Genomic DNA, 13,605 nt, shown 5'->3' with positions numbered 1-13,605 from the left:
TTCATGCTATTAATTTACTTACTAGATAACTGCATACCAAGGAAAGGTAAATTTTAGCACAGTCCTGCCTGAATTATTGCAAATCTAAATACATGGGGCTTTCTTATATATTACAGGTCATTTAAATGGTTTGGTGTGTTGGGATGGGGACACTAACTAATCTCCATGCACACTTAACTGCCTTTTATGATGTCTAGCAAACAGGCTTGACTTGATGGTAGCTAAGTCCAAGCAGCAGCACCCAAATGTCATTCGGGCAAGGCTAGTGCCAGGTGAGTTACTTACTGTCGCTAAGGGTCCAAGCGATGAGGTCTTCACTCCATTCCCCCTGGGCCTTGGTGTTGACTCTGGCTCGCACTATATACTGCTCCCTGGGGTGTAAATTGTTAAGGAGCACTGAAGTCAGGTTGCCTGGAACTTTGATATTCTGCTGGTCACTATTCATTTGCACAGACCTTCTCTCCACTTCAACATAAAAGTCATCTTCTGAAATTGGAAATATTGGTTGCCAGGTCAAATTTAGAGTGGTCTGACTTTTTGGTAGGAGGATGAGACCTCTTGGAGGTGGGAGACCTGGGAGAAACCAGAAAGATCACGATTTTAAGATTTTATTTTTAAGTAAACTCTACACCCACCATGGGGCTTGAACTCACAATCCCAAGGTAAAGAGTCACATGCTCTACCTGTTGTACCAGCCAGGTGCCCCTGGATCATGACTTTTGTATCAGATGAAGCACAAACAGCCCCAAAGGACAACTTTACAGAATAACCTTGGCATCTAGAATAATAGACAACTTCACAAACCATCAAAGAAACACAAGCTAGCAGCCATGCCACACTTTTTTTTTTCTATCAAAATAGCAAATATTTATAACAATTCTATTTTTTTAAAAGATTTTATTTATTTATCTGACAGGGAGAGACACAGAAAGAGAGGGAACATAAGCAGGGTGAGTGGAAGAGGAAGAAGCAGGCTTCCCACCCACGGAACAGGGAGCCTGATGTGGAGCTGGATCCCAGGACCCTGGGATCATGACCTGAGCCGAAGGCAGACGCTTAACGACTGAGCCACCCAGGTGCCCCTTTATAACAGTTCTAACTTGTAGTTTGAGTAATTATAATAGAGGAACCCCCTTAGAGAACAACTTGGGAGTATTTTCAAGAGTTCTAGAAGTAACCGTCTGCTTTGGTCCTATAATCTAACTATAGATTATATCCTGAAGAAATAATTTTATCCTGGTTTATCCTGAAGAAATAATCCAGAAGAAGAGAAAAACCTAAGTGCATGAAGACATTCATTGTGGCATTATTCAATAATAGCAATAATCAGAAGAAATCTAAATGCTCAAAATAGGAAAATGCTTTAATAAATTATGATATAACCATCCAATGGATTAAAATTGATCATTGAGAGTAGCATGGGGGGCCAATAAAAATATTTATAATACAAGAGAAAAAACTCTAGTTGCAGTTAGGTAAAAGTCCTGGATACAGTTGGTGAAGGATAGGAAACTGATAAAAATTAAAACAGTGGATGTTCTAACGCTGTGGGATAGAATGGGTGGGTAACTATTCAGTGTTTCGGTTATGATTTTGAGCAATATATTTTAACGCAATTTCAGGGTTCCTTCCCTGTAGCAAGAATGTCAAACATTGGAACAGCTATGGTGGCAGAGCCTGGCCTCGCCCTGCTCTGATCACAGCAAGGGACTGGCTCTGACCACACGCTGCCCTGACTGAGAACATGGGCTACCAGACAGGTACCTGAATGCAAACAACATGGGTTTTGAAATGAAAGAGAGAAGAACACGCCTAGTTTTGCAGCCTTGGGAAAATTCATAAGCTCTCTAAGTTCACATGTAACACGAAATGGAAATAGTTATCTTTCAGACTCAGGAGGAACACATGGGATAATGGATGTGAGAATGCTTACAAGAAGTCAGGGACTCTTACATAAACTACTTTCCCTCCTTCCTTCCTCCCTCCCTTTCTCCCTTCCTGTCTTATCTGTGTCAGTGGGCACAGGACTCTGTATTCTCAGTTTATAATAACAGTAAATTGATTTTTAAATTCTAGATATTAAGTATTTTCAAAACATGCAATAGGGATCCTCTAACTCATGCATTCTCAGTGGGGACACTATTGGCCCTAAGAGGGCAAAAACTGGTTTGTGGGATATGAGAATATTTTAGATATTACAATGGCTTGTGTAGGGCCACAGTATACAAATATATCTATGGTATTAAAATTCATGGCAGGGGAGACATTAGGACAAAAGAGGCATTTTGTCCTAAGGACACAGATATCTAAAGGAGGCAGTAGTTGAAGGAAGAGGAGCAGGGGAAGGAGGGGAGAGAGAGGGAGAAAAGGTTGAAAAACTGCTATTTTCAGTTAGAGGTGAGAGAAAGGGTCTGTTTCCATACATCAGGACGACGACCTGTAGCCTTTGCAAATATAATCATTATTTTAACTATTTAATATTAATACATTTATTACTCTAAATAGCTCTTATTCTCTATAACCTTTACAAGTTGAAAGAGGTGATGGTCCAAGACAGCATGGTACTGGCATAAAAACAGACACATAGAACAGTGGAACAGAGTAGAGAGCCCAGATATGGACCCTCAACTCTATGGTCAGTTAATCTTCGACAAAACAGGAAAAAATATACAGTGGAAAAAAGACAGTCTCTTCAATAAATGGTGCTGGGAAAACTGGGCAGCTATATGTAGAAGAATGAAACTCGATCATTCTCTTACACCGTACATAAAGATAAACTCAAAATGGATAAAAGACCTCAACGTGAGACAGGAATCCATCAGAATCCTAGAGGAGAACATAGGCATTAATCTCTTCAATATCAGCCACAGCAACTTCTTTCAAGATATGTCTCCAAAGGCGAAGGAAACAAAAGCCAAAATAAACTTTTGGGACTTCATCATAATCAAAAGCTTCTGCACAGCAAAGGAAACAGTCAACAAAACAAAGAGGCAACCCACGGAATGGGAGAAGATATTTGCAAATGACAGTACAGACAAAAGATTGATATCCAGGATCTATAAAGAACTCCTCAAACTCAACACACACAAAACAGATAATCATATCAAAAAATGGGCAGAAGATATGAACAGACACTTCTCCAATGAAGACATACAAATGGCTATCAGACACATGAAAAAATGTTCATCATCACTAGCCATCAGGGAGATTCAAATTAAAACCACATTGAGATATCACCTTACACCAGTTAGAATGGCCAAAATTAGCAAGACAGGAAACAACATGTGTTGGAGGGGATGTGGAGAAAGGGGAAGCCTCTTACACTGTTGGTGGGAATGCAAGTTGGTGCAGCCACTTTGGAGAACAGTGTGGAGATTCCTCACGAAATTAAAAATAGAACTTCCCTATGACCCTGCAATTGCACTACTGGGTATTTACCCCAAAGATACAGATGTAGTGAAAAAAAGGGCCATCTGTACCCCAATGTTTATAGCAGCAATGGCCATGGTTGCCAAACAGTGGAAAGAACCAAGATGCCCTTCAAAGGACGAATGGATAAGGAAGATGTGGTCCATATACACTATGGAGTATTATGCCTCCATCAGAAAGGATGAATACCCAACTTTTGTAGCAACATGGATGGGACTGGAAGAGATTATGCTGAGTGAAATAAGTCAAGCAGAGAGAGTCAGTTATCATATGGTTTCACTTATTTGTGGGGCATAACAAATAGCATGGAGGACATGGGGAGTTAGGAGAAGGGAGTTGGGGGAAATTGGAAGGGGAGGTGAACCATGAGACTATGGACTCTGAAAAACAATCTGAAGGGTTTGAAGAGGTGGGGGGGTGGGAGGTTGGGGGAACCAGGTGGTGGGTATTAGAGAGGGCATGGATTGCATGGAGCCCTGGGTGTGGTACAAAAACAATGAATACTGTTATGCTGAAAATAAATAAATAAAAAAGATTTAAAAAAAAAAAAAAAAAGAGGTGATGGTAACTCCATTCCTTATCTCTGAAGTTTAAGTTCTAAAAGAAGCCGCCCAGAGGAGCCAGACAAACTCAGAATGACAAAGCAGAACAGAGAGTTCTGCTCTGCTTTGACAATAAGAGCATATACTAAACCTCCAAAGCCTAGGCTTGGTACAGAAGAGTCACTTGATAAATGGTCATTTCCCTTTTCCTTTCCTTTCCTTCAGGAACATGACTTACCCTTCACCCCTCCCTACCTGCCCTTTTTCTGACTGTGTTCAGAGTGTGATCTCTCCCCTCCCCGCCCCCAACCCGGGCCTCCTGGCTTTCACCGTTAAATCAACATACTTATAAATAGTGCAACTGCCAGATGAATTAAAAAACAAACATCAGCAAAATTCAAATGATGGGAAAAGAAGAACCTTCAAGAATTCCCTCCCCACCTACCCCTGAGAACTACTTTGAAATATTCCAAGAGACTTCTAAAGACATCCTGGCTGGAACGTACTCTGAATGCTGAAGACAGTACTGTGTGGGTCTGTGAAGTGTTTTATGATCTGTTCCATAAATACTTTCCATCTGAGTCAGATTATGACCTTCCCCTTTGATTCATTAACACTGGCAGAGAGAGAATTAACTACCATTTGCCTTTTAGCAGCAACCTGAGCACAGAGCAGAGGCCCCTTTATCTCTTTATCTTCCAACATATATATATATATATGTGTATATATATATATACACATATATATATATATATATATGTATATATCGCTTCTGGTGCTATTTTTTGTATTTGCTACCTGGTGAGTTCCAGGAAACCATCCCTTATTTGCACACTGTTTCTCCAAGCACTATTACTCAGCATGTACAGATCGAAGATCAACAACAAGTACCACTTGTCAACTTCTTAGAGCTGCAAAGTCTTAAGCCCGACCCCTACCCCAAACCTACTGAATTGGAAACTCTGGGGGTGGGGCCCAGAAATGTGTTTTAACCAGCTCTCCAGGTAATTCTTAAGGATGCTAATGTTTGAGAACCACTGATTTAGAAACATGGAGTCGTATCCTCTCCCTGCCGCTCCCCTGTTCCCCCTGCTTGTGCTCTCTCTCTCTCTCTCTGACAAATAAATAAATAATCTTGAAACCAAAAAAAGTAGCTTAAGGAGGTAAAACGGACTGCCTGTAGGAGGCAGCACTGGAGGGTTGGGAGGTGGAACAGGGGTCTGCTGTTCTTTAGATAAAAGCCTTTTATCCTATTTGATCTTTTAACTCTGTGCATGAATTTCTTTGAAAAATTAAAAATTAGTTTTAAAAATAAATAAACTGGGATTTCTGAAGTACGTATGTGGCAAGAGTCTGACTTAGGCCCTTAAGATGGAAACAGGAAGCTGTTGGTAAAACTCAGGAGCCAAGCAGTTGCTGCTAAGTAAATCCCAACTCCTAAGGGATGGCCCTGACTTCCTGAAGGCTCATCTGCTTCCTCCTCTGTCCCCGTACTGCTGCAGACACCCTCCCCCAGGGACATAGACCAGGAGTGCAGCCCAAATAAAAGAACTCTTTGGCTCCAAGCTGCCAACCTTCCTGTCACTTTCCCACCCATTCAAAAGCAAACTCCTTCCCCCTACATCTCCACCCACCCACTCGCCCACCACCACCCTTCCTGGTCTTCCTTCCTCTTTCCCCTTCCTCCCCCCTCCCACCCAGTGCAGGAATAAATGCTGTTTGCTTCCACTGACCGATAGAAGCAGTTGTGAACCGTCTCACGGGTCCCGGATGCCCTTCCCCGCCCTCTCCACGCCGGACCAGCTGCACGCAGAGCTCATATTCTGTGCGAGGTTCCAAATAGTTGAGTGTAACAATCTCATTTGTCACTGAGAAGAGAGAAAGTTCAGGAAACTTAAGTTGGCATACTTGTACATTGTTTAAAATGGAATGTTGTTATTGTGATGTGAACTAGTGTTTGGTTTTTTTAAAATACAATGTACTAAGTGAAACAGCCAGTCCCCCCCTTCAGGGCCTCACCATTCCTAACATAAGGAAAATGAGGCTTTTTTAAGGAAGCTTCCAGATTACGATGTATACATTAATGTAAGTCTCTCTGAGCCACTGAATCACTTTTGCTCTAGGGATTTTGTCTTTTCACTTATAGGATAAAATCACACAAATCTTCAACTATATGGAATAGCAATTAGACTTAATGGAGGGGAATCTCAATTAAAATAATATAATTTAATTGCCACTGTTTTTAAATACATAGTGATCACAACCAGACTATCAAGAGAAGAGATCCTTTGAGGGTTTGCTTACAAAGACCAGAAAGCAGATTTGTAATGATCATACCATTTACAAATGAAGGGCTCTGAAGTCATTGAACATAGATCTCATAAACAAATAGTATGTGCGTCTTTTCTCCTTAGCTATTTGCTTTAGCCACACTCTGTTCTCTACAGGTATTGCAAAAGTACTGCCTTACCATATGATAAATTTCCAGTTTATTACCAAAAAAATTGGGCTGGGTTTACAAGTTCTTAAAAGAACAGTTTGTGGAAAGTGACAAATTATTACCATCATATGAAAAAAAAAGCTGCTTTTTAATAAAACCTCTCCATTGATATTGTCAGCAGCTACTTCACAAATCAGCCTTACGTCACTAGGATTCTGAATTTTGGCTGAGTCTACAATAGAATGTGAAGGGCTCGGTAACAGTGCCATGACTTAACTCCACATATCCAGGTCAGCTGGGTTAATATGAAGACCAAAACTCCTTTTGTTCTCCTTTTTGTAACTTCCTCAATTACCTACATAACAGTGCCTAGAGGGCCCTTTTTAGGAGGAAATCACGGGCATAGTGAGACTAAAAGATTGGTAGGTAATTAACTCTGAGATGGAATCCTTGGCTACAGCCACTACCCTGGGGCAGAGGAATGAGAGTGCAAGAGAGGATTTCTGTATTTTTTTATTTGAGGAATTTTTTTTTTTCCCCTCCTGGTGCCACATCTTTAGGTGGAGTCTTTCCTGTTCAAACCTTACCTTGAATATGCCGCCAAGCCTCATAATGATTAACAGGTTTGTATAGAAGCTTCTTGGATTTGATTGGTCCATCCCCAAAGTAAGGCTCAGAGCTGATGTTGATGACAGCAAAATTATGTCCAGTGTCAATCACATTTGGGGCATTCAGCGGCTCTGGAAGAACTGGACAAATTTTTCAACAATCAGATTAATCTTTGGAGTTTGATTACCTGTACTTTGATGAGGACAGAGGAGAGGTTACCTTACATTTCCAACAAAACCCCCTTGAGGCAGTATATAGGAAAACACTGGGTAACTGCAGGGGGAACAAAAGGCAGGGAACGGAGTCTGACACCTGACAGACTGTTTGTGACAACTGAGTAAACCCCGCGATAGCTCGGTGGTTTCTCAGGGCCGCAAGCATCCCCTTATGGCTCAAGCCCATGGCGCGCATGCACACAGTCCCAGTCAGCCTGCAAATGACCGAATGACTTCTCCACTGGGGGCGCCAGAGTACTCCTCGTACATTTTGACTATGGAGTATCTGTACGAGAAAAATTAGACTGCGCCTGCGCAAAGTAGCTGCCATAAACCATGCGTAATGATATGCACAGTTTTTGGAAGTCCCCATCTATTCACAGAAGCTTTCAAGAATATATCACCCGTCCATTGTGACTACTTATAAAAAGCAGAACTCTACATCCACCCAGGGCATCTCAGATCCTGTATCTGTGTGTACTTTTGCTTTGTAATATAACTTCTGCTATCCTCTGAATTCCTTGAATTCTTTCTCATAAGGAAGTCAAGAACCTGGCACTGGCTGGTGGTTGAGGTCTCAGGGCCTGAAAACTCCCCCTGTCTCCCTTATCACTCTTAAGAGTTGCTGTTCAGATTCAATGCCGTCACCTGCGCTGTGATCTCCTGGCTTTGCTCTTTCCCCTCCCACCCACTATCCGCAAAGTACTTCTTAAAATATGATCACTCCTCTGCTCAAGACCTTACCATGGATTCTCATCATGTTTAGAATAAAATCTAAAATTTATACCATGACCTATCAGGCCTGGCACATTGAGCCCCTGCCTCCTCTTCCCCTCACCCAATACCCTCCAGTATCACTGACCTTTTAATTTTTAAAAAAATTTTAATTTAAATTCAATTAGCCGACATACAGTACATCATTACTTTCAGAGGTAGTGTTCAATGATCCATCAGTTGCGTGTAACACCAGTGCCCATCCCATCACATGCCCTCCTTAATGCCCATCACCCAGCCACTGACCTTTCAACTCATCCAACTAAAACTGTGACAAGCTCCTTTCTATCTCTGTTCTTTGTAAGTGTTGTTTTCCTGAAACCAAAGCCCCAGGCCTCTCACCATTCTCCCTTACCTCTTAACTGATCATTCATTAATCAGCTCTGATGTGATTTCTTTACAGGCGCTATACTAGAACCTCAGTTAGGCTTCAAAGAACTTAATCTTTTCCTCCATTGCAATTTTCAGAATTTATTATTCTTAGAGATTTTGTGTGAACATTTGATATTGGACTTCCTCTCAACTATGCATGGTCTCTCTCTCTCTCTCTCTTTAAAGCAACACAAATTGATTCTTAAAGTTCTGGAGGTCAGAAGTCAGACATGGGTCTCACAGGGCTAAGGTCAAGGTGTTAGTAGGACTGTACGGAGCTCAAAGGGAGACACTGTTTCCTTGTTCTTCCCAACTTCTAGAAACCACCTACATTCCTTCACTTGTGGTCCCTTCCTCCATCTTCAAAGGCAACAACATCATGTATCTTGAACCCTTCTTCCATTGTGCTATCTCTTTCTGATGATAACTAGGTTAAATTCTCTGCTTTTAAGGACTCATCTGATTAGAGTGGGTCCACCCAGATAATCTAGAATAATCTCCCCATTTCAAAGACCATATATTCTCAATAGGGTGAAATAACACCCCCATATAGGTTAAAATTGGTTCTTGTGGGATTAAAAAAGCCTCAGATATTACAAAAATAATGAATAGATATGCAGTATATTCATGATATTAACATGAAACAAACTGCTCCAAAACCTTCCTTTTAGTAATTTATCATTTTAGTTTTTTGTCTTTTAGTAATTTGTGTTGAGATATACATATTATAAAGTGCAAAACTCTTAAGTGTATTTCATTCGAGGGACTTTGCTTGTGCACACACACTGAGACAAGGAATATTTCCAGTCCCCAGGAAGGCACTCTTATGAGGAACAGGGAACTATTTAATAGGGAACTATTACCCTGGCTTTTGTCACTATCAGTTAGTTTTGCCTGTTCTTTATATAAATGGAATCATAAAGCATCTATTTTCATTTGCTCTTTATTACATCTATGATATCCATATTGTTGCAGAAATTAATTCTCTTTTATTGCTGTTTTATATTCCATTGTATGGTGTTATGAGCTGAACTGCATTCCCCCAAAATTCTTAAGTGGAAGTCTTAATCCCCAGTACCTCAGAAGGTAACTCTATCTAGAGACAGGGTCTTTAAAGAGGTAAGGAAGTCAAAAAGAGGTCATTAGGGTGGGTCCCAATCCAATGCAACTATTGTCCTTATAAGAAGTTAAATTAGGACACACACACACACATACACACAGAGGGAAGACCATGTGAAAATACAGGGAAAAGACAGCCATTTATGAGCCAAAGAGAGAGGCCTCAGGAGAAATCAATTCTGCTGACACTTTGATCACTTACCTAGCCTCCAGAATGTAAGAAAACAGATTTCTGTTTAAGCCTCTTCATCTGTGGCACTCTGTATGACAGCCCTAGCAACCCATTAGGTATGAATATAATACAATCTAGTTCTCCTTTATCATGTGGTTGGATAATTGGGTTAGTTGCAGTTTGGGACTATCATGAATAAAACTTCTCTGAATATTGAAGATGTCTTTTTGAAAATATATACTCTTTTGAGCTTATACCTAGGAGAATTGCCAGGTCCTAGGTATATGCAGGCTAACTTAAGCACACATTTTCAGTTTTCCAAAGTGGTTGTACCAACTTGTATTCTGGTAGTAAAAGCCTTGCAACTTTTTTTTTTTTCACTGTGATTAAAGACACTGACTAATTTACCAAATGGCTATTTTGATTTTATATCTATCAGTAAATATGACATGAAGAGGTATCAATACCTTAGTACTACAGAGGCTTTGATGCATTGATATTATATGCTGTGTCTTCCACTAAAAAATAAAAATTATAACCACGGACTCTTAGCAACATGTTTTATTTTTGACTTTTATTTTCCATGGGCAGCAAACATTCCAAGAAGCTTAAAAATAAGGTAATTTGTCTTGTCTGCATATCATTTCCTTCCCTTCAAGAACATGCAAGATACAAGAAATTATTTTGATCATGTGAATGTTCTACTGAATAAAACAGATCAGGGCTTTTTCCAGTAATTAAAAAAAATATATTAAAGATTCTGTGACAGTTTATATGGATGCTCAGAGTAGAGAATCCCAATCTACAAAGTTGTATTTAGGCTAATGTCGTTACTGGTCTCTTAAAAAAGATTATTATGCTCTGGACATTTACTTTTATTTATGGAAATTACTTCTCAGATAGCCCAAAGATTCCTAATCAAGCAATCAAATGGGTAAAATACAAGTCATCATTCGTTATCTTGATTCCTAAACTTTAACACAGGAGACAGAGAAAACAAAATGGTCTAGAAAAGATAGTGCAGCATCTGAGTCAGGAGACCCAGGTTCAAAACTAAGATTTATTCCTTAACAAATGTGCTACTTTATACAAGTTAACTAAACCCTCTGCACCTGTTTTCTGACTGGTAAAGTGGTGATAACAATATCTACTGCATACAGTTCTTATAATAATTAAAGAAGGTGAAGTGTGTGAAGTACTTAGCCCAGTGACTTTCTACAAAATACCTCCAAGAGCTGTTAGCTGTTTTTGTCTAAATGGGTTCATAAGAAACTTCCAAATTTAAAATTCCTTGTGGTATCTATGTATACCAGCCAAGATAATTTGGATTTACCTTCATGTTCCTTCTCCCCCCCAAGCCACAAATGTATACCCATCTACTTAGATTAATGTAAATTTTGGAATCCTAATTCATAGCAGGAAGAATATGCACCATGCTGAATATGTGAAAAAATTATTGTTCATTATATAGCAGAGCCTGGGCTTCATAATAAGTAATTCTCAAAAGTATTTTCCAAATTATTCTGTACAATAATGAATAGGAAGTCACAATGATGAAGTCAAACTTTTCATGTACCATAAACACAACTAGACATGTTGTGCCAGACACAGTTCCAGGTGTTCTGCGTATTTAACAAATATTCACAGTCACCCTGAGCAGTAGATGAACTAAACTTTTTTTTTTTTAAAGATTTTATTTATTTATTTGACAGAGATCACAAGCAGGCAGAGAGGCAGGTAGAAAGAGAGGAGGAAGCAGGCTCCCTGCTGAGCAGAGAGCCCGATGCGGGGCTCGATGCGGGGCTCGATGCAGGGCTCGATCCCAGGACCCTGAGATCATGACCCGAGCCAAAGGCAGCGGCTTAACCCACTGAGCCACCCAGGCGCCCCAACTAAACTTTATTTTCAAATGAAGAAAGGCTCAGAGAAGTTAAACTCATCTGCTCAGGGCTATACAAAAGCTGTCTTGCTCTTAGGGGCAAAAAATCAAAGCCAGGGCTGTGTGACTCTAAAGGTTATCTACTTAATACCTCCTTTCCATTTTCATGCATATGAAAAAAAGTTTAAAACCTAGAAAATACCCAAAAGGGCATTTTCGTGTTCAGATAACATTTCTATCTGGGAGCAGCACCCAACCATACATAAACACTGCAGGGAGGAGGCCAGCTCTTCCTCTAGGAAACTGAGCTTACCTTTAACAGAAATGTTGAAGGGCTTTTCCACCATCCCAGCCACGGTGTTCACACTGCAGACCCAGACTCCTGAGTCAGGGGGGAGGATCCGGTGGATGGTGAATGTGGCCACTGACAGATGACTCGTAAGGTTGAAGTCTTTTGGCTGGAAGGGTCAAACACAAATAAAAGCTTCTAGGGAGGCATAAACACACGAAAGGTCCATAACACTGACCCCGTCTCATTGTTTGATAAGAAGTTTTCTAGGAGAGATTAAGAAGCCAAATGCAATGCTAGTATAATCATTGGCTTATTTCCAAAGCTATTGTAGTAACCCTGAAAGTTTATATTGGATTGACGCCCTCTCAGATCCTGCTGTTGTGTTTGTGTGTTTGGAAGTGTGGGGTAAATACTTACAGGCTAAGAACCCAATTCCTTTAAACTGCTCTGGCAATATTTGTTCCTTCCCAGTTTAATACAGAGATAGCTGGGTGAGAGGACAAAATGGTTCCACAAAATAATTGAGGAGCTATTGGGTGCAGTGTTGTGGGAAAAATCCGGGCTCTGAAGACACATGGACCTCAACTCATATCCCTACTCTGCCACTCTTGACAATTCCTGAGTCAATGTCACCCAGCCAATTTCCACTTCTCTAGTGAGGGGGACAGGGAATAATAAGCAGCACGTACACAGCACGGCTGACCCTCCCTAGAGAGTAGCTCTTACTTCCATTAACTCAGGAAAAGGCCAACAAGATTTTAAGCAGCTGTCAACTGGCTTCACTGCCTAAGGAATTGTTTGAGGGGAGTTAGGAATAGCTGACGTGTGGAAACCAATAATGGCACATTCCACATATCCTGCAACCGGGAGGCCACGGGCATCTACCCTCTTGTCAGGTTGATTTTCAGCTATCTTTGAGAGGAAAAAAAAAAAGATAACCATTTCAAAATGTTTAGACAAGAAAATACATCAACTTCCTGAGGATCTCTGGTGACACAGAGAAATTTGGGGAACTCCTATCTGGGCTGCATTGGAGATTGTTGGAAGAGAGAAGGGAAACATATTGGAAAAGTTGCTTAGTCCTTTCCAGCAAAGAAGAAGTGCTCTGACAGCCCCTAACCAGAGCCGAGCTCCTGCCACAAGGGCAGAGTGAAGAGGTCGGGGGCCGAAGGAATGTATTCAGATCCAAGGGATTCCATGGTGTATGGTTTCTGAATGGGAAGTGTGAGAGCAGATCTATCTGGAATCAACGAAATTAGGCTGAACTGCCTTCTTTAATGCTCTACTAGTTTTTGCTCCAAAGAACACAATAGAAGTAGATCAGTCATCAAATTTCCATTTCCTGATAGCACATGGTAGGTAACACAAGAATCTCCTGCTGATTCATGTGGCCACACCTTGCCACACCCTTTGGTGGCCACAAGAGCCCCTCACTCTTCCTTATAGATGTTAGACCGAGGGGATGTACTGTGAGGACTGCATAGCCTGACATGTCCCTCTCAACACACACAGTCGGAAAACTCTGCGGGGAGAGTGGGGTGGTTGGCACTCAGCTTCAATTCCACTGTAGTGGTCTCTTTCCAACCTCGCCCTGTGGCACTGGCCAGGCTGCGGTGACTCTGTTCTACCTCCCCAGGGACACATCATTCTGTCCAAGGTGACAACACACTGGCTTTGGAGGATGCAAGCCCAGGGTGGAACCCAGCCTGCAGCAAGGGGATTGCTACACTGAAAGCATCTAGTAGTGTCAGGAGCCAGAGGA

The 13,605-nt window shown here is 41.0% G+C and overlaps 1 protein-coding gene across 3 annotated transcripts in view; it reads right to left on the bottom strand.

Moving 5' to 3' along the window:
* The window catches only part of TEK (TEK receptor tyrosine kinase), a 98,186-nt gene that overhangs the window by 22,529 nt on the left and 62,052 nt on the right, over positions 1 to 13,605 (bottom strand). For all 3 annotated transcript variants that reach the window (XM_047699695.1, XM_047699693.1, XM_047699694.1), the window contains 4 exons: positions 11,865 to 12,009; positions 6,999 to 7,160; positions 5,705 to 5,839; positions 286 to 573 (listed from right to left, as the gene is read on the bottom strand). In XM_047699695.1, the coding sequence (XP_047555651.1) occupies positions 286 to 573; positions 5,705 to 5,839; positions 6,999 to 7,160; positions 11,865 to 12,009 (730 nt within the window). The remainder of the gene's footprint in view (positions 1 to 285; positions 574 to 5,704; positions 5,840 to 6,998; positions 7,161 to 11,864; positions 12,010 to 13,605) is intronic.

Source organism: Lutra lutra, chromosome 13 (genome assembly GCF_902655055.1).
Source record: "Lutra lutra chromosome 13, mLutLut1.2, whole genome shotgun sequence".
In the NCBI taxonomy this organism is placed as follows: Eukaryota; Metazoa; Chordata; class Mammalia; order Carnivora; family Mustelidae; genus Lutra; species Lutra lutra.
The sequence above is the reverse complement of the archived record's forward strand: the minus strand, read 5'-3'. Positions and strand labels throughout refer to the sequence as shown.